Raw genomic sequence first — 26,477 nt, forward strand, 5'->3', positions numbered from 1 at the left:
TGAAACCATCTGGCTGTGTGTCCTCACCATCCAGAGAGCATCTCCTTCTCAAATCATCATAAATCAACTCTTCAAAGCACACTGGAATATTAGCCTTCTCATCCCTTACCTAACCTTCCATACAGTTGTGAAACAGAACACATGCTTTTGAGCAAAAAACAGATGTAGGCGGGGGAAAAAATCAACGCAGATACAGCGCATTAAAATAATATCCTTTTAACCCCAAAGTGAAACACAACTTGAGGAAAAACCTCTAATCAGGGCAAATAAATGTGGTTTAATTTAGATACAAAAGCACAGTGGAATCAGATGTATAACAGCATACCTCTGCAAAGACCTGCTGATTCTGTGAAACGGTGTAGAAGGCCTGACGTGAGGGGTTGTTAAAGGGCAGCGTGTCATACAACTCAATGGTAAAAGAAGCATTTTTCACTGGGTCCGTCCCTGGTACTGGCACAATGCTGGGGAGTGTGTCCGATGATGGCTGGTTCCTTCTGTAGGTGCAGTTGAACTGTAGGAACGGGATCGAATCATAAACAAATACTTTATAAATTGATTCAATCAGAATCAACGTTGAGTAGCAAAAAAGTCCAGCAAGTAAACATACTGAGTGTAGGAACACTGATAAGAAATGATAACCAAATGAAAGCAAGTGAGCAAAAGAGAAAATAGAGAGCTTTCTAATAAAAAACGTATCAGGGTTATTTCTGAAGGCAGAGGAATCTTTCCTGGCATCAAGGGACCTGCCCTCCATCTGCTCATGATTTACACAGAAGATGATGGATCCTGACACGCCAACTGTCTTCCTGTGATTTGAATATGAAGCCCAGTCTCACCACTATGATGGACTGGTGCTCCGCAGTGTCTGTCGCTTTTCTCTCCAACTCTGACGGGTCCCTCGGGAACATCAGGTCTTTGATGTTAACAAAACCCAGCGGCCCACCGCTCGCGTCCGGATTTTCGGCACGACTGATCGAAACCTAAAATCACAAAAAAAACAAATAAAAAATATTTTTAATGTCCTACAAACTTTACTTGTAACTTCTTTAGCTTAAGCAGATTTGAGGTGACCACAGAAAGATGCTTTGAAATTTGAACAAGGGCTGCAAAGACACCCTGCAACCAGTCAGTTTCAAACTGTGGGAATGACCCAGACACACAGGAACTGCGAGGCTCTGGGATGAGTGCGTGCTCTTTGGAGGCAATGACTTAATGATGTGATTGGAATTGGAATTCACTGACATTTGCAGTTCTTTTCCCAAGTCTGCGTTAAATTGTTGTCCAGCCATTTGGTGCCACGGCTGAATGAAATCAGAATGTGACAGGTCAACAGGAACATCGCGCAGAACAGATAATCCTTGATGTGTGGAGAAACAGACAATGAACATTTATCTCTTAACAAAGGGACAGAGCGCATCCCTGCTTCCAAGTGCAAACACAAAAGGCAGCCTTGGACGTGTGCCCAGAGTTACTGCTTGGGACTGGAAATATGTTGTTCCAAAGTTCCTCCACAAATGATCACACAGGAAGTGATTTGTCTTTGCTTATTGGGAGAAAGACTGTGTGAAAGCATCCACTAATTACAATTGCTGGAGAGACCTGACGGGGAGGATGAGTTTTTAACCTTTGGAGCATTCGTCCATAGATTTTCATTTCAAAAGAATTTAACAAAAACATGTTTTTTTACTGGCTTTTAAAATGCTTGACAAATGTCTGTCATTTTTATCAGATAACTACAGTATGTTTCCTTCTTCTTCCACAAAACCGTTTGTGGAAAACTGTCTAAATTACAAGCCTATAGCTGCTGACATCACCTGCTGAGACAAAATTCATTATTTGGCAAACAGTAGCTGGGAAATGTCGTATTAGTTCCTGATGTGAGTCTGTCACAATATGCAGGATTCAGAACGCCTGAGACTCCTGATACTTACAGAGTTGATGTAGAGAGCCATTGGGCTGCCCTGTATGGGATACACGGTGGTTTGACACCCAGTCAGAGGAGTCTCCAGTATGTAGTGGGTGGAATTGACTGACGCTTTACAAGAAGGGTCTTGAAGCACGAGGTTGGCATTAGTGAATCCATTTGCCTAAGGAAAAATACAAAAGAGCGACACTAGATAAACATCAAAAATTAACGTTTTTGGACGAAGGCAAAGCCTCGTGCAAGACCAACAAATCCCACAAAGCAGCACAGCCTCTTTCCAGTTTCTCCTAATTATAGTCTCTGCCAGTTTCCATTCTGTGATGTGGGCTGTGTTTCCCCATGTTCAAACAACAAATGATGGAAATCCTCCCGTGAAAACTTTTCATATGGAACTCTTTCTTTTTTTACTTAAAGTTTATTTTAACAACAATGTCGTTATTTTCATAGGAACAAAATAACTCTTTCTATGTGTACATCCAAGCTTGCCATCATTTCCAAATTCATCTCTGTGGATTACACGTTTATGTGAGGTCACAGGTCAGTCTAAGTATACGAACATTGTTGTCATTTTCTAATCACTGTTAAAAAAAAAGCTTTTCCAATCCCACAAATTGGTCAAGCTGCTGGTATTCATGCTGGTGTCCTTTGTGCAGACATCCAAAAAGAAACAGAGCCTCAAATATGGGCCCAGGAGACACAAAGATCGAAGTGATTTTTCAACAAACTAACACTCCCTAGATGATCTGACGAAGTCAAATGGAAGGAGTGAAACTAGTTTGTTTTAACCCTTTTTAACAGATGTGAGTGACGAACAAAGAAACCCATCAGACCAATGTTGTAGCATAAAGAAAGCAGTGCTGAGTGGAGAGAAAAAGCAACAGGAATCTGCTGGTCCACCGCTGGGTTTGAGTACAAGAAAAATAAAGAGGCCTTCATTAATATGTAATAATTTGCAGACACTGCAGGAAAGATTTTTCATTTCATTTTCCACTCACACACTATATGACTGAGTGTGCTGGTCTGACCTTCGAGTTCCGGTGCAAACCGAGCTAAACTGATACACGTCAACCATATTTCCATTCTCATCCACAATGTAACAATGTGCAGACGCAAATCTTCTTGACTCACTTTCAGGGATTCCTTTTCAATGCTGACCACCATCTTGGTGTCTTCACACTGCACGCTGTGGCCAATGTTAAGGGCATCTTGATGGTCTTCAGCATCTATATTTTCCCAGGGACGATTGTGGGAGTGGGGGGGGAAGTCAACAGGTGGAGGGAATGGAAAGGGCAGACTAGAGCGTCCAGAGACGGCTCCCTCTCCCGGACGAGGATCGGTGTGTCGAAGGATGGACAGATCTGGCGGAAACATGCTCTTTGTTGGGTCCACTACAACTGGTGACACAGTTACTTGGTTATATTCTGCAAATATATATTTTGTTTAAGCTAAATGCCAATTCAACACTATTTCTATTTCTCTCTTGCAGCTGAACTTAAATCAGGGGTAGAATTCACCATACCTGACTCTCTCAGGTGGATGCTGAAGTGGTTAGCCACAGGAGTGTTGGTGTAAGATGTGACGGGATTGTAGCCATGATCCCCTGCCCACATGATCAAGGCTTGTGATCCTGATGGCAACCTCTGCTTGGGGGATTTTACCAGCTGCACCGCTCCCTCTGGATTTGAACTAACACTTATGGTGTCAGATGCCTGCGAAAGGAAGCGTAAATCCTGAAGGAAATCCCAAAAGAACTCTACAAACAAATGACATGATTAAGTGCTCAGGTAGTGCAAAGATGTTCATCATCAAATCCGGCTCTGCACACATTCTGTGTCGAGTGTGAACCGTGCGTTTGAGTGTGAGGTAACACTGCAACACCGATGTTGCAACCGCCGTTCATGAGGGGGAGTAACAATTTGTTCTCACAGTCATTTCCCACACATTCATTTCCCTTGAGCAATTCCAGTGATATCAGGAGGTGATCATTTAATGAGATTATCACATTTACACTGTTGACAACATCTCCATCACAGCAACACACTCATCTCCAGGGTAACCACTCATGAAGTTATAAATACCACATACGTGATGACCGATACTGCAAAATAATCCTCTATTGGGGTGTTTTTTTTCTCTAAATGTGCAGTTCCTGGTAAATACTGTGGACAGGAACTTTACATCAACCATTCCTCTCGCCCTCTCGGTGGTCGGGTCTCTACTTTGGGGTAGGACCCCCTTGGTGGCGTCATGAGTTTCGAACAGTGCCTAATCGTTGTGTGGCAATTTTGACCATGATGTCAGCCGGGCAAGCCACCAACAGCATAAATAATAACAAAGAAAACAACAGGGAAGGACAAAAACATGGACGCCCGTGTAATATTCTAACAGAATATGATTTCCTATAGCTCCATGAAGTGTGCAGTTTTGCCCACGTGACTTTCTTTGCTCTGATCTAACACTGCAGGCTGTATCTGTAGACACATCAATGAGTTAATAAACTTTATGCAAACACAACGTGTTATGTTTTGTTACTCAGGAAATTCAAAGCAGGACGTGTCATGATTTGTGTGTACATGCCATTGGATCCTATGAAAGAGAGGAGGAGCGGTGTCTGCTCGTCTTCTGCTGGGTTACGCATCACATTGCACTCTATGTTTAGTCAGTCATCGCCAATTAAACCTCCAGCCCCACCCAGGAGGCTTTTGGGCCCGATCTAAGTACCTACCCGGGAGCAGAAACTCAGTTAGGCCCTGAAAAAGATCCTGTAAATGGCTGATGCTTGTAGTTCTGATGTTGCTGCTTTAAGGCAAATGACAATTGTAATGTAAAACCTTGATTTTATACAAAATACAACTGATTGTACAGTCACTCATGTAAAGGTCAACAATTGTCATTTATACAGTGACACCATTTTCCTTATATAAGCTATGTTACCGTAAAATAATATTCATTTTAAATATCAGTATCCTCGTTATTCAGTTACCACTGAACGAAGCTAACCATCACACTCATTTAGACTGATTTACGACGCTGTGCTATACAATGTCAGTGGCCACACAGCTGTGCAAATACACTGTGCCTCAACAAAAGTGATGACTTCAGCGGCATTGGGCGAATATCAGGGTTACACAGAGAGGAAGCACATAATACCCAACAAGAGTCTAATGAAACCTGTAAAGGCCAAATAGTGGTACATTCATGAGAAGACCACGGACCTAAATGAGTAGGAGGTACATAGTCTTCAAAGATAGCATCCGTCATGGGAAATGTTTGAGAACCAGGGGGTAATATTCCATATCTGAAAGCAGTTACAGTGGTTGGGCTACTGCCAAGGTTCCATCAACATGGTCTGAACAAAGCTATTTTTACCGCAGGTGTCTTTTTGGTCATACTGTAGGAATTTCAAGAGATTTAAGTTAAGAGTAATGAAGATTTAATGCTTAAACTGCATATAAACCCAGGAATTTTTAAGGATGGGTAACTGATAAATGTCTGAGTTTCTCTTTCATGTATCCTAATAGCTCACATATTAACAAAGCAGCTGAAACAACTGCCAGGTAACACCTGATGACAGATGCGAGGCCGTTATCCGGTCTTGCCTCTGAAAAATATTCCAGGCCCACTGTGTGATCCCCCGGCACCAGAACTCGATGACAGTCCCTGAAGTGCTGTGAAATTTCGCAGTTCTCCCTAAAATGTTATACCCACCTTCCCCTACAGTGAGGCAGAGGAAGCATCACACATTCCAATGTGGCAAAACCTTTTGTCGCTGCTGCAGTGTGAAGTCATTTCTGTTGCTATCTTACCACTATAACCAGCCTGCCTCCAACACCGTGTGTCTGGATGACCCAGTTGACAGACTTGGCACACCTCAGCAGCAAGACAACGTCACGATGTAGGAGGATGCCATCCTTCATCGGCCGCAGCTCCACTATAACGTCCACCTGGAAAGCACTGCAGAAAAACATGGAAAAATCTTTTTGAAAGGTTGAGGTCTGGCCCGGGTATCGCGCCCCTTGTGTCTGTCCAACTCATTAAAATGCTGGCTGTGTTCCTAGACAGGCACGGCACACCAATAGCAATAGAGTGAGATAAAGCACAGCGAGAGAATTTCCCATATTTGTAGCCTTCTGGGTGAACTAAATAATCACTCAGGTGAGGGAGTGCGAACACTGTCTGGCAAAGCTGGACTTCTGAAGTTCTGAAATATGTTTATCAAAAAAATCCCAAAAGTGAACAGTACCCTCCCTAAATCCACCTTCATGTTGTTTCCATTCAAAACAAACTCTGCAGAGATCAACAAGAGCATCTTGACCTCGACATAAAATATGATGGCATGTTTTCTTGGCTTTGGATGCTCACCTGCTAGAGTTGGGGGCTTGCAGCTCAACGATGTGGACCTCTCTGTCTTTGTCGGGCCCAGACAAGATGCAACCCTTTGATGGTTGTGGCTCCATATAGCTGCCAAGGTAGTTGAGAGACAGGAACTTGGTATCAATCTTGCAGGTGTCAGAAAACACTGGATCTGAGAGGGGGAAAAAGATATTTACGTTATGTTTTGCTGAGGTTATTTTGATCTCTCAGAGGAGAAACACAGCTTTTTTCGTTATCCTTCCACCACAGCGAGGTCACTGCATTCCAGGTAAAAAGAAAAACAGATCCCCTGCAGCTGGTATTCCCATCGTTTCCGCCTAATCAGCTTCAGACAGTATAGTAGTGGTAGCCTCTCGATAAAACTAGAAAGCTAGAAGCTTAAACTGTATGAAAGTACTAGATAAACAATGTCAAAATTTTGAAGGAGAGGGGGCATTGTTTTGAATTTACATTATTGTTGCCCATTTTAACAAAAAGTTTGGTTATTGTACAAATAATTTGACCACAATTTTCAGGATACAATACAATTTTGTTATAGTGTAGATAAACTGGGTGGATTTTTTTTAAGTATTATTTACAGAGTTGTCAGATGGTTAAAATATTTAATCAGATGAATTGTGGTTGCCACAGACTTTGATGAGGTAATGCTTAATTATTCTTCTAAATTAAATGATCAAACTCAATTCAAATTATTTCATTTATCCCCAAGGAGCAATTACAGTACAATTGAAAGATAACTGACAAAAGGTAGACATATAATTTCAGCCATTTTGTAACAGAAGCACATGAGATGGCAAATCATTATAATAAATATATTAATATATGTTGGAAAAAAACAACTCATCCCACATTGATGGGATTATTCTGACAGCCCCACTCATTAGATTGTGCAGCTAAACCAAGCAATTTATACAGTAAAATGTACAAATCATTTAACAAGACAATAGCATTGAAAAAAAACACTATAATTGAACTTCTGCACTTTTAAAGTTGTCCATTCATGTCATAATTGTAATTGACTCAACACAATGACAAAACTGTTCTCAGAATTCAGAGAAAACTCAAGATGCTTCCTCTTTTGGCAAGAAGCACCTTGGATAGAGTGTAAAAGGAAGGTTGCACCTTCCTCTCCAAAACCCTTGTGGTTACAGTCTGGTTACGAAGCCATCTTCATGGAACACTATTAATGATGTGAAAGAGTGGAGATCCACAGCTCCTTAGCCTGAAGTAAACATCACGGCACCCTGGACCCTTGCCAAACCACAGCCCCCTAATGACACAGAGAAATGCTTCAAGGCTGAGCAGCCACTTCACAGTTCTCCCCAGCAACCATTAACTCAGACAGAAGTTATCACCGACACTCACGGAGCCACTGTTCCTCCCCACACATGTGCTTTGTTTTATTTCCATGCCTTGAAAAATGCTCATGGTTTGTGCTGACGTGTTATGAAGACCGCCGTGACGCCTGATCAATGTGTGGAGGAGGCCGCTAGAGAATGAAGGACTAAACATCCAGAGGATCTACCTAAACTCCTCTCCCACTCGATCTGCACTTTATTCATGCTTCTCCTTAGAGGATTTATTGGTGGAAAATATTACATAGATATGTCTCTTTTGTATTCAGTGTATATCTGTTTATTTTCACCTGTCTGTTATCTAACATAATTATGACCTCAGAGTCGGCTGAAATCATACAAAAATACCATTTCTACTATGCTACTACTAGTACTAACAATACTACTACAAGTAATATAAACATAATTGCTTAACATTGTACAAGACTGACATTTATCCAAGTACAGTACTGTTAGATGTCCTTAGATTTACACACCTGTTTTCTGGGGTGCAATTCTGTTATTGTCTGTTAAGAACTGTAAAACTGTTAAAAGATCATCTTTCTGTTCTTAGGGAGGCACATTTACACCTTTAACAAGGCAACAATGCATCAATGCTGTTAGTAATTTAAACTATGGGAACTTATAGGGAACAAGGAGGTACCAAGCTTGGTTGAGAATTTTGAGAATCTTGTACACACCTTCTCCAACTTTGATGTAGATATCTTGAGTAGTTTTGAGCTCAGTAAAGGAGGTGACTGCGCTGTACTTCTTCTGCGCCCAGTTGAGAAGGTGCTCGTTGCCATGGGGAAGGTTTTCATTCTGGATCTGGCAGGCGAGGGAGAAGTTTCCAGGCAGAAAAATGACCTCTGAGCCCTCAGATACCTTGAGAATGCAGAAAAAATGAGTGTTAGATTACAAAAGACATGCTGTAGGTTCACCAACTCCCAACACACATGCGCACGCCAACACACGCACACACACAGTATTCCAACTGGATATTCCGAAATGAAACTGTGTAAGAATATTACCCAAAGATGGCAAAATTTTTGATATCACTAATGAAGTCTACACTGACACATTCGGTTGTTGCTGCACTGAATCCAGCTGTGAAATATAAACTGTCAGAGGAGAATTAACATGAGCCAGGGAGGAAGTGCCGATTTGAGTTTGACAAAATCATACTGACAACAGCCAATGTCTTCTTTACAAAATGGAGCTGAACCATATGCTTCGTTTCAGAGGGAAAATGCTTACATGTGCCACAAAATGATGAAATTAATGCGAGCACAGAGTCTAGACAGTCACGCTCATTTTATGCCCATGCTTGTTTTTCTTTCTCCCCCAGGTTGTTATCTGTGTGCAGATGGAGCTGGGATGGGGGTGGCAGGCACAATTAAAAGAAATTATATCAGCAGTACAGGCATATGTTGCAGCTGGTATGTGTCAATGTACTTTTTTTTTGATAACAGATTGTTTTTCCCTTGACTTGTTGAGATTTGGCCAGGCCTTAATGATTCAGTTTCTCTCATCTGGAACATCTGTCTGACCTGGACCATCTCCTCAATATTCCTGGCAGTGTCACCAGCGGCAGGAAATACGAAGGAGGAGACAGATTCTTTCGAAGAATTCAGGATGATTTGTGTGTGTGTGTGTATGTGTGTATACCCATGAGATGGAGAAGTGTTGTTCCCCAAGCTGAGGACAAGAGGGGAGGGTTTCTCCTCTGACTTTGCCATGCTCAGCAGAGTTTATCACTTTAATTACGGGAGTGACTGCAATTAGACCCAAAGCATGAGAGGGAAAAGCCTGAAAGCCAAATTAGCTCCAGGCCCTTGCAGATCACCAAAACCCTCAGGAGTCTGAAACACATGAGTAAGTGACCGACTCTGGGCTTTAACACGCTCATTCCCTCTCTCCGTTTTCACTGTTGCATGCCCAGTTGATGACCAAAATAACTCCTATTTCCCCATAAAGCAACAATGCAGAGAGTTTGATGTATTATAGGCTACATCTGTAAAAATGCTTTGCCACACACAGTGATCTTGCGTATATGTGTGCTTCCCCCTCCCTCACAAACAAATCCTGTAAAGGCACATGTGCCTGAGGATTCAGATGCTCCAAGTTTTAGGAGGAAACTCATCACAGTTGTCCTTGGCATCAGTCCTGGGGCACCATCGAACGTGTCCGGACAGCTACGGTACACGAAAAAGACTTGAGACAGCTTCATCTGGGGAGTTGTAGCATCCTTTGTCATATCCAGATAAATATTTTTCTATTTTACAATCTTTCATTGAACTAATTTGCACTTATTAGTAATTGACATTTTGCCAAAGTTGGCAAACATACCTACAGTTATATTTAAACACTTCACACAATTGGTTGTTTCATTCATCTTTAGTTTATAAAAGTGGCCCTATAACATACTAGCCATACGTAACACCAACAGATGCAACAATGCTTTTTACATTCCCAGTGCCTACCAAGCCATAAACTGTCTACATCTACTGCTATTAACAGTAGAAGTTACACTCTGTTTGCTGCGAAGGTCTTGAAATGTGCTCTGAAGCTGAATACCAGAGATTACTTCCACTGACGAGAGATTCCACAGATTTAGCAGCAAAGTATGAAGAAAGACCTGAAAAAATGTAAGTTACTGACACCGATGCTTTCATATACACACAGGGGAAAAAAACATGTCATTTGGTTCACAAATATATATGTGAGGAAACCTTTTACTTCAGCAAGTTGCTCTGTTTTAGTGCTAATAAATGCTGCTGAACGCATTATCATGGTGGTGAATATATATTCTGAGAAGCACATCTGCAACACAGACTCTATAGATTCTCAAATATTTACCAGTATATTTCTTAAGCCTATACCTCCAGACCCAGATGTGCTGCATGAAAAAGCCATGCCAAACATTTGAGTTCAATTGTTGAGTGAGCTGAGGTTTTCCGTTGAGCAACACCTTGGCCTGGAAAATCACAGAAGGCCCTGTGGAAATTAGGTGTCTCAAACAAAGCTTGATAACAGGAAGTGAAGAAAAAGTTGATGGGAAATACGAGCATGCAGCAACTCTAAGATCCTGAGGTGAAATACTGCTGGAGTCTGATTGGTTCTGATCTAGTCTCTCGAGTTGTCACTGTGTTGGGTTGATTGGGATGTGTTTCTATGAACCAGCAAGCTCACATGGGTTTTATTTATATTTTTATATAATATGTTTATATATATTTTAATTTATATACAGTATATATAAAATAAAATAAAAATCTCTTCCTCACCCTCCTAGGCGGTGCCTCCTTCCCTCAGACTCAGGTCCTCTACCAGAGGCCCAGGAGTCTGAGGGTTCTACGCAGGATCTTAGCTGTTCCTAGGACTGCGCACTTCTGGACAGAGATCTCTGATGTGGTTCCTGGTATCTGTCGGAGCCACCTACTCAGGTTGGGGGCTACTGCAGCTAGTGTCCAAATCACCACTGGGACCACTGCTGCCTTCATGCCCCACATTCTCTCTATCTCCTCCTTCAGCTCTTGGTACTTCTCCAGCTTCTCGTGTTCCTTCTTCCTGATGTTGCTATCACTCGAGATTGCTACATCTATCACCACCACTGTCTTCCGGTGTTTATCCACCACCACTATGTCAGGCTGGTTGGCCACCACCATTGTCAGTCTGGACCTAGAAGTCCCACAGGATCTTGGCCTGCTTGTTCTCCACCACTTTCGGGGGTGTCCCCCACCTGGTCCCTGGGACCTCCAGCCCATACTCAGTGCAGATGTTCCTGTACACTATGCCAGCCACCTGGTTGTGCCGCTCCATGTATGCCTTGCCTGCTAGCATCTTGCACCCTGCTGTGATGTGCTGGACTGTCTCAGGGGCATCTCCACACAGTCTGCACCTGGGGTCTTGTCTGGTATGGTAGACCCTGGCCTCTATTGCTCTGGTGCTCAGGGCCTGTTCTTCTGCAGCCATGATTAGTGCCTCTGTGCTGTCTTTCAGTCCGGCCTTTGTCAGCCACTGGTATGTTTTCTCGATATCAGCCACTTCCTCAATTTGTCGGTGGTACATTCCATGCAGCGGCTTGTCCTTCCATGATAGCCCCTCAGGTTCCTCCTCCTTGGTGGGCTTTTGTTGCCTGAGGCATTCACTCAGCAGGGGGTCAGTGGGGGCCATCTTCTTGATGTATTCTTGGAGGCTTGTTGTTTCCTCCTGGACAGTAGTTCGGACACTTACTAGTCCTTGGCCCCCTTCCTTTTACTTTGCGTACAGCCTCAGGACACTGGACATAGGGTGAAACCCTCCGTGCATGGTGAGGAGCTTCCTTGTCTTGATGTCAGTGGCTTGTATCTCTTCCTGTGGCCAGGGTATTATGCCAGCAGGGTATCTGATAACTGGCAGGGCGTAGGTGTTTATGGCCTGGATCTTGTGCTTACCATTCAGCTGACTTTTAAGGACCTGTCTTAACCTCTGCAGGTATTTGGCTGTGGCTGACCTCCTAGCTGCCTCCTCATGGTTACCATTTGCCTGCGGGATCCCCAGGTATTTGTAGCTGTCCTGCACATCTGTGATGTTCCCTTCAGGTAGTTCAACCCCGTCAGTTGCGATCACCTTTCCCCTTCTAGATATCAATCGCCCACATTTGTCTAAGGTGATGGTGCTAAGGTGATGACTACTGGGTCTTGTTCTGGGAGTTGGCTGTGCTCACTCTGTAGGTCTTGCAGCCATTTGGCAGTAGTGTTATGCATTGCCTCTTTCTCCCAGACACTCTTCCACTATTGTTCCGTCTCAGCCCTGGGGGGGTCTGTTGTCATCTTGTTGCCCTGCCATTGAGAGTAGACCTTTGCTGGGTAAGTGGAGAACATCCTGTTTATTCTCCTTTCCTCTACTTCTCTTGTGTACCTCTTTAGTCAGGCAGCCTTTGCTTATCAGTCTCCAGTGCCTCAGGTATGGACAGTTTGTTGTACTTCTTGGGCCGCTCTGTCCTTAGATTCACACCTCTACTCAGCTCTGTTAGGAGGCTGACTTCGCTACGTGTTGCCATGATTTTTGCCTCTAGCCTTCTCCTCCATGGGGCCATTTGCTCCTTATGGCTATTCATGCTCTTCATCTTATAGCCAAGCATCTGTAGGATTACCGTTGCCGCTGCATACATCAGCTGATTGGTCTTAGTGATGGTAGTGGTAGGGATGGTTGACAGTGCCATGCTCATGTCCTCCATTAGAGATTTGTCTGGTACTTTGTGTGTTAGCCTTGGCAGGGAGGTAGTTGAGTTCCCCCAGGACTGCATGATTCTCTCTCTCAGCTGCCCTTGTCCTGATTCCGTCTATCATTGGGGCTGTGTACTGTAGCAATGTAGCATATTTTGTACCGTGGGTGAGGCACACCGCCGTGCCTCGTCAATCTCTAGTTGTGATAGCAGCTTCTTATTGCGGATATTTGAACACTGAGCCGCTTCTTAGTCAGTGAGGATGTGGGGTTTCAAAGTACCCATCTCTGCATGTACCCTCTCTCGCTGGGGTTACTCCCGTAGTAACACTCCATCAGTACCATGTTCTCTGCCCTGCTCCATGAATGATTACTGCTGATTACTACTCCATGAATGCCTTGTTCCAGTAGCCAATTTGACATCAGGCAGCCCTGGTTCCCTGACCCCTTGTTGACCCGGCCGACATCCGAGCCGGTATGACTCTATCAGTTAACGTTCAGCTCATACCGAGGTGTAGGCATATATGCGTAAGGAGCCATGCCTAAGGGCTCGCCTGGATTCGAACCAACAGAGCCAGCCATGCCCACAGACTCGGTGGCATCATTCACACACAAAATATGTAACACCTGGGGCTCCAGAAAACCAACCCACTGGCCTAACTTTTCAGACTGTGCGACTCCCTGTTTACTATTAACATGTCTTGCTACTCTCCTAACTACAGGATAATGAAGCGTGTTAATAGCATGTATAGCACAGTGATGTACATTATGTTAAACCCTTTTTCATGAGATTAAGAAGAGAGAACACTGAAGTCCCGTATGATTAGACACACAACTGTTCCTAAGATGGCCTGCTGGTTGATGGCTGTCAGCTGTTCTCTGTCTGCCACCACTGACAGTGGGGGACTGACTGTGATGCTGACCTGCTGCTCTCTGCAGAAACGCCCATCTCACCACTCACAAACGATGACAGCTTAGGAAAACACAACCAGGCCAGATGCACATCCATCTCCATCAGTCCCTCTTGACATGAGAATGTTTCCATTACTACATGAAATAGTAATAAATAGGAAGGGTGCTGCTCCTTATTGTGAGTTTAACTGAAACCTTCCAACACATTTTCAATCTAAGACTGAATGATAAAGAAAAAGAGAACATTAGTAAAATAATGCATATATGACTGATGTGATGTGTGCATAATGATACAAATGTCAGATAACACTAAAAAGCTCCAGGTAGCTGTAAAGAGGCACTAATAATCTACTGTAATTGTCAAAAATGTTAAAGAGGTGGGGCCAATGAAAGGCTCTTTGTCTCTGTATACATGTATAGATAAGGCTGAACATAAGGAAAGGCTTTTAAATATATGAAGGGGGGCAGTTGATGGTGGGTGTATGTGGGTTTTCATGGCAGGATGTTTTGCTTTTGAGAAGTAAGCAGGAAAACACCACATGTGGAACACATTTGTGTACCTGATACGACATTCTCGCATTCTATGAGAATGTGGAGCACAATGGAAATGATTACGCCTGAGAAGCCGTTCAGAGAGAAAAAGGTCTTTCCCCATATGGGTGGTTACAGAGAGCCATCGGGGCCTTTTACCTAAATGCCACAGGCTCTCCAGGTAAACAGTCTTTTACACTTAGATAACCTCCACCTAACCCTCCTGTTTCTAATACATCGACCAGTTTATTGTCTCTCTAAAGTCAGTAAAGTAAATAACTTACCGGGGAACCTGAATTAAGAAGCACACATTGTTAGAATTATTCTCTGCAAAGAATGTATCTGAAGTTTAAGTTAAAAAACCACATGTTGAGATTTCTACATTGGAAACTAATTTCAACTTTATCTTGAAGGATTCCAGCGAATATGAGAGCTCAAATCCCATTTGGTTTTGCATTTGGCTCCAACCTTTCCCACTTGTTGGGGTTTTTGTGGCGTACAGACACACCCTGTCAGATGTGAGCAGCTGCCAAATTATCAACAGCACTGTTCAGAGAAGGGGGGGCACTCAGAAATTATCACCCATAAGACATGTGAATCAATTTGACAAAGCGCTTTTGGTCTGTTTGGAAAAAGAATGTGTTTTGGTTCCATGTAACACAGTGGAAGCATGATGAGAGTAACAACAAAATCCTATCAAATGAAACGACGCTATTATCTACGCATGCCATCCATATCATTCCTGGGCAACCCCTTGTGAAAAGATCCTTTACAAATTTATGTGAATTGCAATACTTCTCAGAGAAGACGTACTATTAAAACGGAGCACAGCATACAGGCCAGGCGGAAATGAAATGGCAGTTTAAGTAAATAAGATTTAGAGGCTTTTCATGAATCTGGACTCACATGAAAGGTATGCTTAATGCCGGGGGCCAGGTTCTCTGTCTTGATCTTCCACATCAGTTGTTGAGGGGAGTTGAGCACAAAGACAAGTGGCTTCTGGTGGCGCAGGAGGGACTGGATGGGCTTCAGGTGCAGCTCCACCTGGTAAAGTCCAGCAAAAGGAGAGGAATCACAAACCAAGATTAAATAAAACAGAATAAAATAAACAAAGTTGTAATTTTTCTCCTTTTTTGGCAAGATAAACACAATATACTAATTAGCCTGCCGTTGTTCCAGTGGTTGTAGATTATTTTTTATCAGGTGTTTAAGTTGTTTAGTTCCTCACTCTGCTGATAAGATCAAAAATGTTATTTTCTCCCAAAACATACAAAATTAGAACTGATATCTAGCCTCAGTGGGATCTAACCTTTCACACAGTGGAGTCTTTGTTAGAAGAAAAAAGTAAGCAGCCAGGTTTTGTAAGCATCTCAGCACCCATTTGGTTGTTAAAATGCCATTAAAGTCGATTTTCAAAGGTAAAAATGAAAAAAAAAAAAACCTGTTGTTTTGGGATCTTGACTGTGATTTATGTTTCTAGTGGCACATTTGTATGGAGCCTTAGAACCAATATTGCAAGCATCCACTGAATTTTGTCACGGGCAGATAGAGGACTCAGATGCAACACAAACCAGAGGAGAACTTTGCAAATGATCATATTTTATTAATAATCAGCCTCCGATCAAAGAACAGTGTCCAAAAAATCCAAGAAATAATCTGACAGGTTGATAATCCTCAGGAAAGAACTCATTCCAGGATGAGTAGAACTCAGGCAAATGGGAAAAGACAAGGAGCTTGGTGAGGGCGCTTGGTATAAACCAGGAAGCAAACCAAAGAATAACACTGGCAAGTCAGGCATGAACACACAAACCACCTGGCAAGGTGTGAGTGGCAGGTAAGGAGTTTGAATAACTGAGATCTGAACAAGTGTGCCAGATTGGACTGATTAGGAAGGAGAAAACTGACTGAATTTAGGCATTTTCCAGTCAGGTTTTGAGGAATTTGCAGCATTATCATGACCAAGGCAAGCCTGAGAGCTGATTTCTTCAATGAGAAAAGAGGATTGGCCTGTCTCACACTCGTTGTCAAAGATCCTTCAGACAAATCAAATTAGCCCCATCCTGCGTGTCAACAGTAAAGGACTAATTGAAGCCACATGGGTTTACGTAATGCAATAGCTCTGAAACCATGGTAAACATAATTGTTCCCATCTCAGCACAGTCTAAAGATTAAAACAAACCATATAACTATAGCATGAAGTTTATGTTGACTGGTCTGAGTTTTCTGAAGCATCGCCACCCTCCCTCTTCCTTTATTTCCTCTGGTTAGTTACATCCTTTCTGTTGATTATCTATAAAGAAAATGATGCTTTTGTAAGTTACTATTCATTTAAACTTAACTTAAAACTAAAAAGTGAGTTTAAAAAGTTCTTCTCGAGAACCGGGCACTGCTATAGATAGTTTACTGTAGATATTTTATGGCACTGTAAAATTCCAGCTGGTTGTGTGTTTGTAAAGTTTCCAAAACCTTTAAAATCATGCAAACATAATTACCTACACACAATTTCTAAGCAAGAAAGCCCTAAACATTCATCATTTTTTTATTGCTATTGCTCACAAGAAAAAAAGAGCACACTTACTTGGCGATAACAATTTGTCACTGAACAGATGTGTTGCAATGACAGCATTCTTTTAAATCCTATTGTCATCACTACAACTATTGCCAAATTGGCCAGAAATTAAGATAAATAAGCCAAAATATTGCTCCATCACAACCACATAATATGCTTCACCAGGAAAAAAAGAGACCTGTCTTCTTGGCTTTCTTCACAATGATCACATCATTGTTAAAGGACATCAGGAACACAGTGAACAGGAAGGATGGAAGGAACATAAACAAGCCATTTATGTATATGTAGATTGAAAAGTGAGAAGAAAAACTGAAAATAAATCACTACAATTTCAGGATGAGTAGGGGTGAAAACTCACTCTGTGTATCACATAGTGTAACGTCTGCATGAATGGTGTCACACCTTCTCTCATTTTAGTCCATAATAATTGTTACATTTTTTTAAATTCCTACTTGCCCAGGTAGTTGCTGTACATTACATCTTCTGTATTAAATAGTGGCTTACATATTCTCGTAAGAATAGTTTCTTTTAAATAATAAACTAATTGTACACCTGCCTCTTCTTCAGTCCATGATGGAAAAAAGCAGTGAATGACTCCACTGAGAAAAACAGTTATTAGATAGGAGCATACCTGGTTCTGTTCTAAAGCTTTGCCTTTAAGAAATGAAAGCCTGAGACATACAAATGAAGGAGAGATCCGGTGGTAAAAGATGAGGGAATTAAACCCAGACAGTAACGTTTCCAGAAGACATGAGTCACCTGAAAACTTAAACTGTGGAGTGGAGGTGCCAATAGGCAATAATCCTATTTTTAAAAAAAGAGCCGTGTGGTTATTGTTAGCTGTTTAGCCAGTCCAAAAAAAGTAACCAGAGATCCAAACAGTATAAGTTCGTCCAGTGGTTGGCTGCACAATGCAAGTGCTGGTGATGATTCAATGGCAGGTGGTGTGTGTGTGTAGCAACAGAGTTTGTCACACAGCAAGGGTGCGGAGAGAAGAGGTGCGGGAAGACATCAGACTTGCACTAGGATTCCGTGAAGATCAGGTTGCACTGAAATGCGATGGTCCTGTCACCTTCAACGCACCCCGCAGAGAGGGTCAACACAGGACAAGGCCACACCTGATTGATTATTGTAAGGCCGGCATAAGGATTAGGAACCGCCGTCTCCATTTCAGTTAAGCGGCACATTTGCGAGCAGCCACAGATGAGGACCTATCATATTTCTGAAATCACACTCTGCACCAGGGACAACAGCTGTAGCGGGATAACTAAGAGCAGTCACCGAGCGCGCCATTCGCATTGAAAGCACGTATAAACAATGGAAATGTTACAAAATACGTTCCAAATCAGCTCACGTGCGAAAGCGGAAGGGAAAATAAAGTCGAGATCTGCGGTGGGCCTGCTGTCGTTCCAATTTCTGTGGCCTTTTATTCCATTTGCACGGCGCTTGGGTTGAGCGTGTTTCATAAACACTGCGACGTGATACTTCCAAAGGCAAACATAAACACCCTGCTGTCCGAGCTCAGCATCCTAGCAGCTCAGTCATTGTTATACTTTCCTTTATTGACAGAGTTGATGAAGTGATCCCTGCTGATTCAGAGAAAAGCCAAAACATCCTTTAATTAGTCATATCTCCAGTTATCGCAGCGCACACTCCCCCTCCCAGGAAATAATAATTACAAGTATTGATAAGGCGTACACAAAGAGTCAACACTGTTTGGTTAGCCCAACTTGGTAAAAGCTTTCCAATGAATAACTTAATGTAATTAAATGTTAAGTTGAGAACATATATGTCTGGAATATTGAAAAGAGAGAGGCACTCACTGTTATCTGATGTGTGGGTGCATATGTGTTGTCTGTCTGGATCTAGGTTCTTTCTAATCATTGGCTCAGGCACCAAAATGATGGCGGAGGAGGCCGACCAAGACCTGTTGACTGCTCATATCAGCGCCACCCACATACCTGTATCTGAATATGGGAGAGATGCTACCTGGAAGCCCTTTTTCCTGAACCATGACGATAATCAGGGCGCAATCACGTCAACACCAGACGGCAGGACGGCTCGACAGACTGAAAAGATGACAAGAACGACTGGATAGCCATCTTGCCGTGATAACGGGGGCATGTTGAAGGTAAAGGAGATGGCATCAATACAGGAGGAAGGATAAAGACTGCAGTTTGATTAAAACGTTTTCAGAGAAGTTGGAACACTGCAGAAATGTAAACAGAACTGAATTTGCTTGTGGATAATTTATTGGCATTTAAGTGGGCATTTATTTCCACTATAGTCATTGTGTTTTGATAAAAGTAGCATCCGGGGTCAGAGGGGGTGTCGGAACCCATTCCAGCTGTCACGGTAAAGCAGGAATATACACTAGACAGGCCACCAGTCCTGGGCACACACACACACACACACACACACAACCACACACACACACACACATTCACACCGAGAGTTAATTTGGGGTCTCCAGACAACCTGTCGTGCATGTTTTTGAGCTGCCAGCAGAAACTAAAGCAGTCAGAGAAAACCATTCAGGAACAGGAAGGACATGCCGATATATAGAATGTCCATACGTCAATATACCATACATTTGAATCTGGTTGTGGCCACAGGAAGCTTAGAAGTCTTTAAAACCGTTGTACTTTTGTAAACAAGCTTCTTATAGTGTCATTGTTGAGTTACACAGCACGTTCATTGTTCTTAAAGCATAATTCATTAAAAATGGTAGGGAACAAAACTGAAAGATCTGTGCAGCTGATAAATCATCTCCTCCACCTCACACTGATTTAACGGCTGGTTAATGTTTTCATTTAGTAAACTGACTCCAGAAAAGATAAGTGATGCCAGATACCAGAAGTCCCTTTTGTTTACTTTCCTCACTATCACTTACTGTGCGACCCAGGCTGGCCTGTCTTTATTTTTGTACTTGCTCGTGTCTGCTCAAAGGTTCAGGGCAGCATAGGTGTTTAGCACCTCTTCTGGTTTAGCACCACATGCTGCATGGTGGAAAAGGCAAGACAAAATGTGGAAAAAAACACAATACACTCGCATGGTGAACTAAAGCCAAACTAAAAGCCGCTTCAGCATGAGCTCATTGTTTTGGTCAAGGTAAATAAAATACCTGGAGCACCTCAGCAGACTGGACCAGAACATTACTGTGGATTTGGGAATTTGATGCATACTTTCACCTTCTAATGTGTCATTCTCTGGTTCCCGCAGCCACTGCTGAGGGGTTCCGTTTCACTTATTAACTAAGCTTTTGGTGTGTGTGTGTGTGTGTGTGTGTGTGTGTGTGTGTGTGTGTGTGTGTGTGTGTGTGTGTGTGTGTGTGGTGTGTGTGTGTGTGTGTGTGTGTGTGTGTGTGTGTGTGGACATTGGCCAGGAGCCAACGTGTTTATTCTGAGTCAGGTCCAGCTGTGCATTTTCTTCTGTGGATAACAGTTCATACCCTTTATTTAATACCCGTGCAGAATGGGTTCACGAGGGCAGACAGGAAACAATTCATTGCTGTCACGTCTTTAGTGAAAATACAGGCAAACTGTGACTTTTACACATGGTCATGGAAGCAAAGTGAAGCAGGCCTCACACGCTGCAGCTGCAGGATGTGTGACAGCCTGTGTGTATAAAACTGTCTGAAATTGACCATGTGATCCCTTTTGTCTGCACTGGACTATTACCGGTACCTGCTCAGGGTTGGACTGAGACTGGGGCACATCAGCTGGCAGACTCTGCCCCGACAGTTTAGGCCAGCACAGATCAGCCACAGGCACCACTTGTGCTGCAAGTTGTTTTTCACCAAACACCCAGACACAGTCTGGTCTGTGGACTTCCTCCCTCATCAGAAGAGGTGAAGAGGAGACTGCATAATCACTTTCTGGCCAGACTTTGGTCTCTGCTTTACTGATTCCAGTAAACTCTCCAGTTTGATTTGCCCTGTTTGAATTTATGGCGACATTTAGAAGATCATAACTCTGTAGCAACAGTCAACGTACCAGATGTTTTTTAATTCTTGTCTCATTTTAATGTCGTAAAACTAAAGCAAACCTATGAATTCTACCAGAAAGAAATTCTGTAAGTCATAAAATCATTTGAGAGATGTACGGACAGATGAAAAACATTGCATGTCTCTTATTTTAGTTCATTATAGATGCAAATTCATGTGGTAGGTCTTAAAAGTTGGCATCTATCTGAATATGGGACAAGCTGCAATCTTTTCATAGATGCCTTTTTTAGCTACCAGTTAGATTTGGTTTTGTAAGAGAATATGTTTAGAGAATATGTTTTAGGGTGAAAAGATGAAGAACACTGCTACTGAAAGAAATAAACTTTCAAAGCTCAAGGATGAATTTTCGCAGTCGGAGTGTCCTTGTCCAAATATGGTCATTCATTCTAATCATTTCAAGTTGTAAATCTTATTTTCCACTTAATGAGCCCCTCAAAATTCATTTGTAAATGTGCCCATCGTCTGACTCACTGTGCTGCTTGCGACACACTTCCCAAGAACAATAGGCACCTCCTAACAGAGTCTTGGTCACGCTGCATCAACAGGGAGGTGGAGATGCAATCAAGAGCCAGCTCAGGACTAAACGGAGCGTCTGCGCGTCTTTTCGGGCTCTTGTCCAATTACAAGCACAAAGCTGATGTCACTCAGAGCCGGACTGAGCTTTGGCAGACGGTACTGTGGGCAGGGAAAGGAACAGCTGAACTTCTGCCTCCTACACAAACATCCTCACTTGAACAAGGAGGTGATGGGTTACCAACAGCTGGATGAACTGACATGAAGAGAAAGCTTTCACATGACTTTACTGGGCTCTTCTGCTACAGACACATTGCTATTTTTAAGATGGAGAATGATTTATTGCTCAAATTACTTTAATGGTTTGCTTTCAATTTTCATAGATCGGAACCAGCTGAAGAGTATCAATATTTAACGCTGCAGCGCTGTGTTGTAATGAAATATTGGTAGAAACCTCAGCGGAAATCCTTTGACTTCATCTGGGTTTGGGAGATTATACCAGAAACTAAATAATAGAAGAGAACTCCTCCGTGACACAATGTAACATTGGTTTTTTTTTAAATTCAATGAGTAAACTTTGAGAACAAGCACAGTGAAACCCTGAAGAACATCCTGGTGCAGCAGACCCACCTACGCACACACACAGACACTGTCTCTGTACGTCACCAGCAGCAAAACCACAAAGATAAATCTAGACCTGCGGCTTTTCACACTGCTGTGACTGAGAACAGCGATGCACCATGGTGAACCTGGAGGTGTTCTCACTATAAGTATCCTGCCACGCCTGTCCACACGGTGTGGCTTTGGGGGGCAGGTCCAAGACGAATTTGCTGAACGGGCGACTAAATAAAATGCACAACTTTTGTTAAATGTAAAAAAAAGATTTTGGAAAAGAAGAATGTTGACTCACTTGTGGGAAAGGGTTGCTTACTCCTTCTGCTTCATGACCTCTCAGGTTGATGATATGGACCTCCTGTGGTAGACTGATGGTGCCCCTGCTTGCACAGCCTGACATTGCGGTGAAGCTCTTCAGCATGGCCTGCACTGGGTGGCCCAATCCAACCGGCAAAAGCTCACAGGGGCTACGGAACAAGGGCTCTGCAGTGAAAACAAAACAGCATGAATAAACTCACTAATGCAAAATACAAAATGCACACATTCCCCTACGACTGTTGATGTTTTTGCATAATGAAACTGATTTTCTGGTTTCAATTGCTAGCAAAAGGGGATATTGATCAACTCTTTCTGTCTCTCTGTAAGTACTAGCAGAGACGGAACAGCAGTCAACCAAAACTCTTTTTTGACTCTATATATGGTTTGTCCAGCACCATTGGCTGAAATGACCATTGAATGACAGGAGCCTTTTCATACATGTTGTATGGAAACCAAGGATTTCCTCGTTTACAGCCTGAGGTTTCTGGTGTAGTTCACAGGTTTTTCTTCCCGTATAAAGTTCTATGTGTCTATGAGACTCACTTTTAAGGTTTACATATGCAGCAATGGGTGGCAGAAAAACATGATGCTGTGGTTTGACTCATGTGCTCTTTTTAGAGTGTCATGTGACCGATGACGCCCTTCTTCAGGGGCCACGGGTCGAGTTGGTCTCTGTCACATTTGAAACACATCTCACTAAATACAGACAGGATGCCAAAAGCAATCAGATAAAACATTTGGAAAGCATCAAGTGAATAACAGAATAACAGAGTCAAACACACAGTGGGGCACAGCTAGTAGGGGAGGGAGATTTTTTTGGAAAAAAAGTTGTTTTTCTTTTTTTTTAACATTGAATAAGCCAGAGACCATGTATGACATACTGCCTCTTTTTCTTGTGAGGAACACAGAACTGCTTTGTTACCATATTTGGCTAAAGAAATTAAAGATTTGATAGATGTAGCATCCTGCATTTTTGTGTTCTTGGTTGTGAATGTCTTTCAAGCTCAGAGGGATTATCTATGACTGGAAAGGATATCTTTTAAAGGGAAAGTTATTGATATATTGATGAAAGGACCAGGCTTAATAGCAAAAACCTATGATGCATCAGTATTTCCTGCCCTCCTTTTTCCTCCCAAAGGACCAAAGCCTATTCCCGCTACAGCATGTCATCAAGACTCACTCCCACAAATGCATGGGCGTGCGGGGGGGCAACTCCAACTCACTTTTTCCCCTCACACACAGAGAAAAACAAACACTTGCAAGACAAACAAAGAAAAATAGAGTTCTTTCTGGGCGAGTGCCAAAACATTACAATACACACGGGGCAGTGCTGTGAGTTTTAACATTGTTTTGGACTATGCAAGGAGGAGAAATGGGACAGAAAAGTAGGGCATTCAAACGCTAATGGTATTGTTTTGGAGAAAGATTATTTCAAGAGGTCTAATAATCAGGTTTTATATTTCTGTTGGCCAATGCCAGTTTAGTATTTTATTATCTCTCTGGTATGTGGAGACCCAAAGCTATTTGAATACAACTGATGTATAGGATAGCTCATTTATACATTTTGCATATGGACTTCTCATTTGTTGGTCATACTTCTGGAAAACGAATACTAATAAATTTGTTCTTGAGCAGTTTCTAGTGAAAATACAATCTGTCAGGTTGTTATATCTAGCTGCCAATTGAGGCAAATTTAAAGCTCCTTCTGCCCTTTGTCGTTAGGGAGTGTTGGGAAACAAATGAAAAACATTTTCAAACTGCATGAAAACAGGCAATAACTGTTTAAACTCTTCAAGCTAAATCATTCGATGCTGCTTCTATTATTTTCAGAGAGACAAAAAAGATTTTAAGGGCTACATAAAGGAAGACACCTTTACCAATACTAGCACAACCTATTCTTTTACTTTTATTATTAGTCTAAAGCAAAATTAAGGAGCAAAACAAGTGCTTCTGCCAGCTCTAATCTACCCTCGAAGACAGTCAGATGGAAAAGCAATAATGCTCAAATGTATTAAGAGGCTTCAGCAGCATGATGCATGTAGAAATTCAATATCAAAGTCTCCCATTAATTATATCCTATAGTTAATCATGGAAATTGAATATACAGATCAAATCCCAGTGCCAAAAGAGGAACTTTTACGTTTTCTCAAGGAACATTGTTTCGAGTCAAATGAGCAACAGATGAGCAACAAAACTAACATGGTTTCATCCCAGCGCAGCCAAACAGACTCAACATCAACCTCTCATCGTCAAGTCCAATCGACAAGTTTCAAAAGACTCATCTGTGCTTTAATACCAGTGAGTAGTGACGCCAGAACCTTAGTTAACACGCAGCTATGCAGCTGTCTTTGTCCTGGATCACACAAACAAGGACCAGCCACTGATCCAAAGGACATTTACCAAACAAAAATGTGGATTGTCACTGAAATATATTAGAAAAGCAAGGCTTATTCTCCAAAATAGTAACTCCAGGCAGGTTTCAAATCACACTGACAGCCCAAGATGCTGTGGTTTGGGCTGGGAAAGTGAGGTGACAAGGTCCTATCAAAGTCCGGAAGAGCGTCTGTCCCTCTCATACTGTAGAGTTCTAACATGTCACCACTTCCAGTTCTTAATAGACTGTCTGTCATTTTTGGCAATAATTTTAATTTGCAATTTATCAGACTTGCTGTACAAATTACTATATGATCAGTTGCCCTTGAGGCAACATGATCAAATACCCACCGTGTTATGGTGGATTAAAGTCGTTAAAATAAAAGAGAAATGATGTAGAAACAGTCAGATCGTGTTGCAGTCCCGTTTGAATTAAAACTGTAAGGGACACCTAAGGCAATAAAAAGTAACTTCAAACGAACAGCACCAACTAATACCTACTGAAATATGATTTATATTTTAAACCTTAAAAAATAATCTAACTCAACTTGGGTTAGAATGATTAGTAAATCATTTATTGTTAAATATTTATTCCTTTCAGATATTTCCAATTATCAACTGTTTCGTCTGTCTGTCTAGTCGTTTGAGTACGCTGCCAAAAAGGCCTTCCTGCTTTGTGCCTTCATCAATACAGCTTTCTCTATCACAACAGATAAACACCTCTGTTTCCAAAGAATTCACTGTGTTGCTTTTGCACTGTGCCAAGATATGGGTCCAGGAAGTGATGTCAGTGTGTGTGCCAGTTTGGGACAAATCTGATATTCCCACAAAGCCATTTCCAAGGATAAACAAACAGAACCTTCCCACTATGAGTGAGCACACATCCCCATGTGGAGTTCCCAGTAGCCTGCAGTAAGTATGTGTAGTAACTATGGCTGCAATTACACACAAATAAAAAAAATACAATATAACCAATTATGTTTTATACGACAAAAAGGATTGCAGATAACATGGGTATAAATCCTTACATACATGCAATAATAAAACATTTGCTTTGTTTTAAATGACAGAAAATATTATGCAGCAGTGTTTTTTGGTCCAGTACATCTCTACCCTACCTAAGATATCCCAGTTCCCACATGAACTTCAGGATTAAACCAATCCTCTAATCCCCTTTTTTCCTACAGGGTACGATTCCCATGGACCGTGGACCACGCAATCCAGTTTAGGAAACATAATATTCTGCCTGTTCTTATTGTCCTGAGGGGTTTAGGGCTAAAGAATCACTAGCTCTGCTGCGTTTACATTAGCACGGCCCACTCACCCCTGAACTTTCAGTCACTACTACAGGAAGTAAGTAAAGCCCTTCATAAAGGTAGTAGAAAGTTCACTCCATTGGCCTGACTATGAAAAGGATTTATCTCTGGACTTTAACATTTGAGGCACAAAAAAGAGGAAGCTGCACTGGTGAAAGGAGGGTTGAGCCTGGCCTCTGTTAGGAAGGTCATAAACTGTGTAACATCAGAAGTCAGATCTCCTGCAAACTAGTCTGTTACTTAATATCTCACAAATACGCTATATTTGCCATTTGTCCTCCACAATCTTGTCTCGTAGTATGATTGAAAAACCAGCCAATAGACAGGAAATTCAGCAGATTAGAGTTTATTTATGAGGGTGCTCTGGACCAAAGGCAAGTACTGTATAGATAATGCAGGCAAAGGTTTTATGGGCTTGAGTAGGTTAACAGATGCTTACAGAATAAATTACCTTGTAAATAAATTAATCTAATTTCTTAACCACACT

At 42.1% G+C, this 26,477-nt stretch overlaps 1 protein-coding gene across 2 annotated transcripts in view; it reads right to left on the minus strand.

Moving 5' to 3' along the window:
• The window catches only part of tgfbr3 (transforming growth factor, beta receptor III), a 48,948-nt gene that overhangs the window by 10,348 nt on the left and 12,123 nt on the right, over positions 1 to 26,477 (minus strand). The window contains exons 3-12 of one of the 2 annotated variants that reach the window (XM_057038412.1): positions 22,279 to 22,466; positions 15,187 to 15,324; positions 8,334 to 8,517; positions 6,287 to 6,449; positions 5,731 to 5,878; positions 3,444 to 3,633; positions 3,053 to 3,282; positions 1,932 to 2,087; positions 837 to 980; positions 326 to 511 (exon numbers count right to left, since the gene is read on the minus strand). In XM_057038412.1, the coding sequence (XP_056894392.1) occupies positions 326 to 511; positions 837 to 980; positions 1,932 to 2,087; positions 3,053 to 3,282; positions 3,444 to 3,633; positions 5,731 to 5,878; positions 6,287 to 6,449; positions 8,334 to 8,517; positions 15,187 to 15,324; positions 22,279 to 22,466 (1,727 nt within the window). Of the gene's footprint in view, positions 1 to 325; positions 512 to 836; positions 981 to 1,931; positions 2,088 to 3,052; positions 3,319 to 3,443; positions 3,634 to 5,730; positions 5,879 to 6,286; positions 6,450 to 8,333; positions 8,518 to 15,186; positions 15,325 to 22,278; positions 22,467 to 26,477 lie in introns of both variants that reach the window. The other variant, XM_057038410.1, reaches the window with a different exon arrangement.

This window comes from Takifugu flavidus, chromosome 7 (genome assembly GCF_003711565.1).
Source record: "Takifugu flavidus isolate HTHZ2018 chromosome 7, ASM371156v2, whole genome shotgun sequence".
Classification (NCBI taxonomy): Eukaryota; Metazoa; Chordata; class Actinopteri; order Tetraodontiformes; family Tetraodontidae; genus Takifugu; species Takifugu flavidus.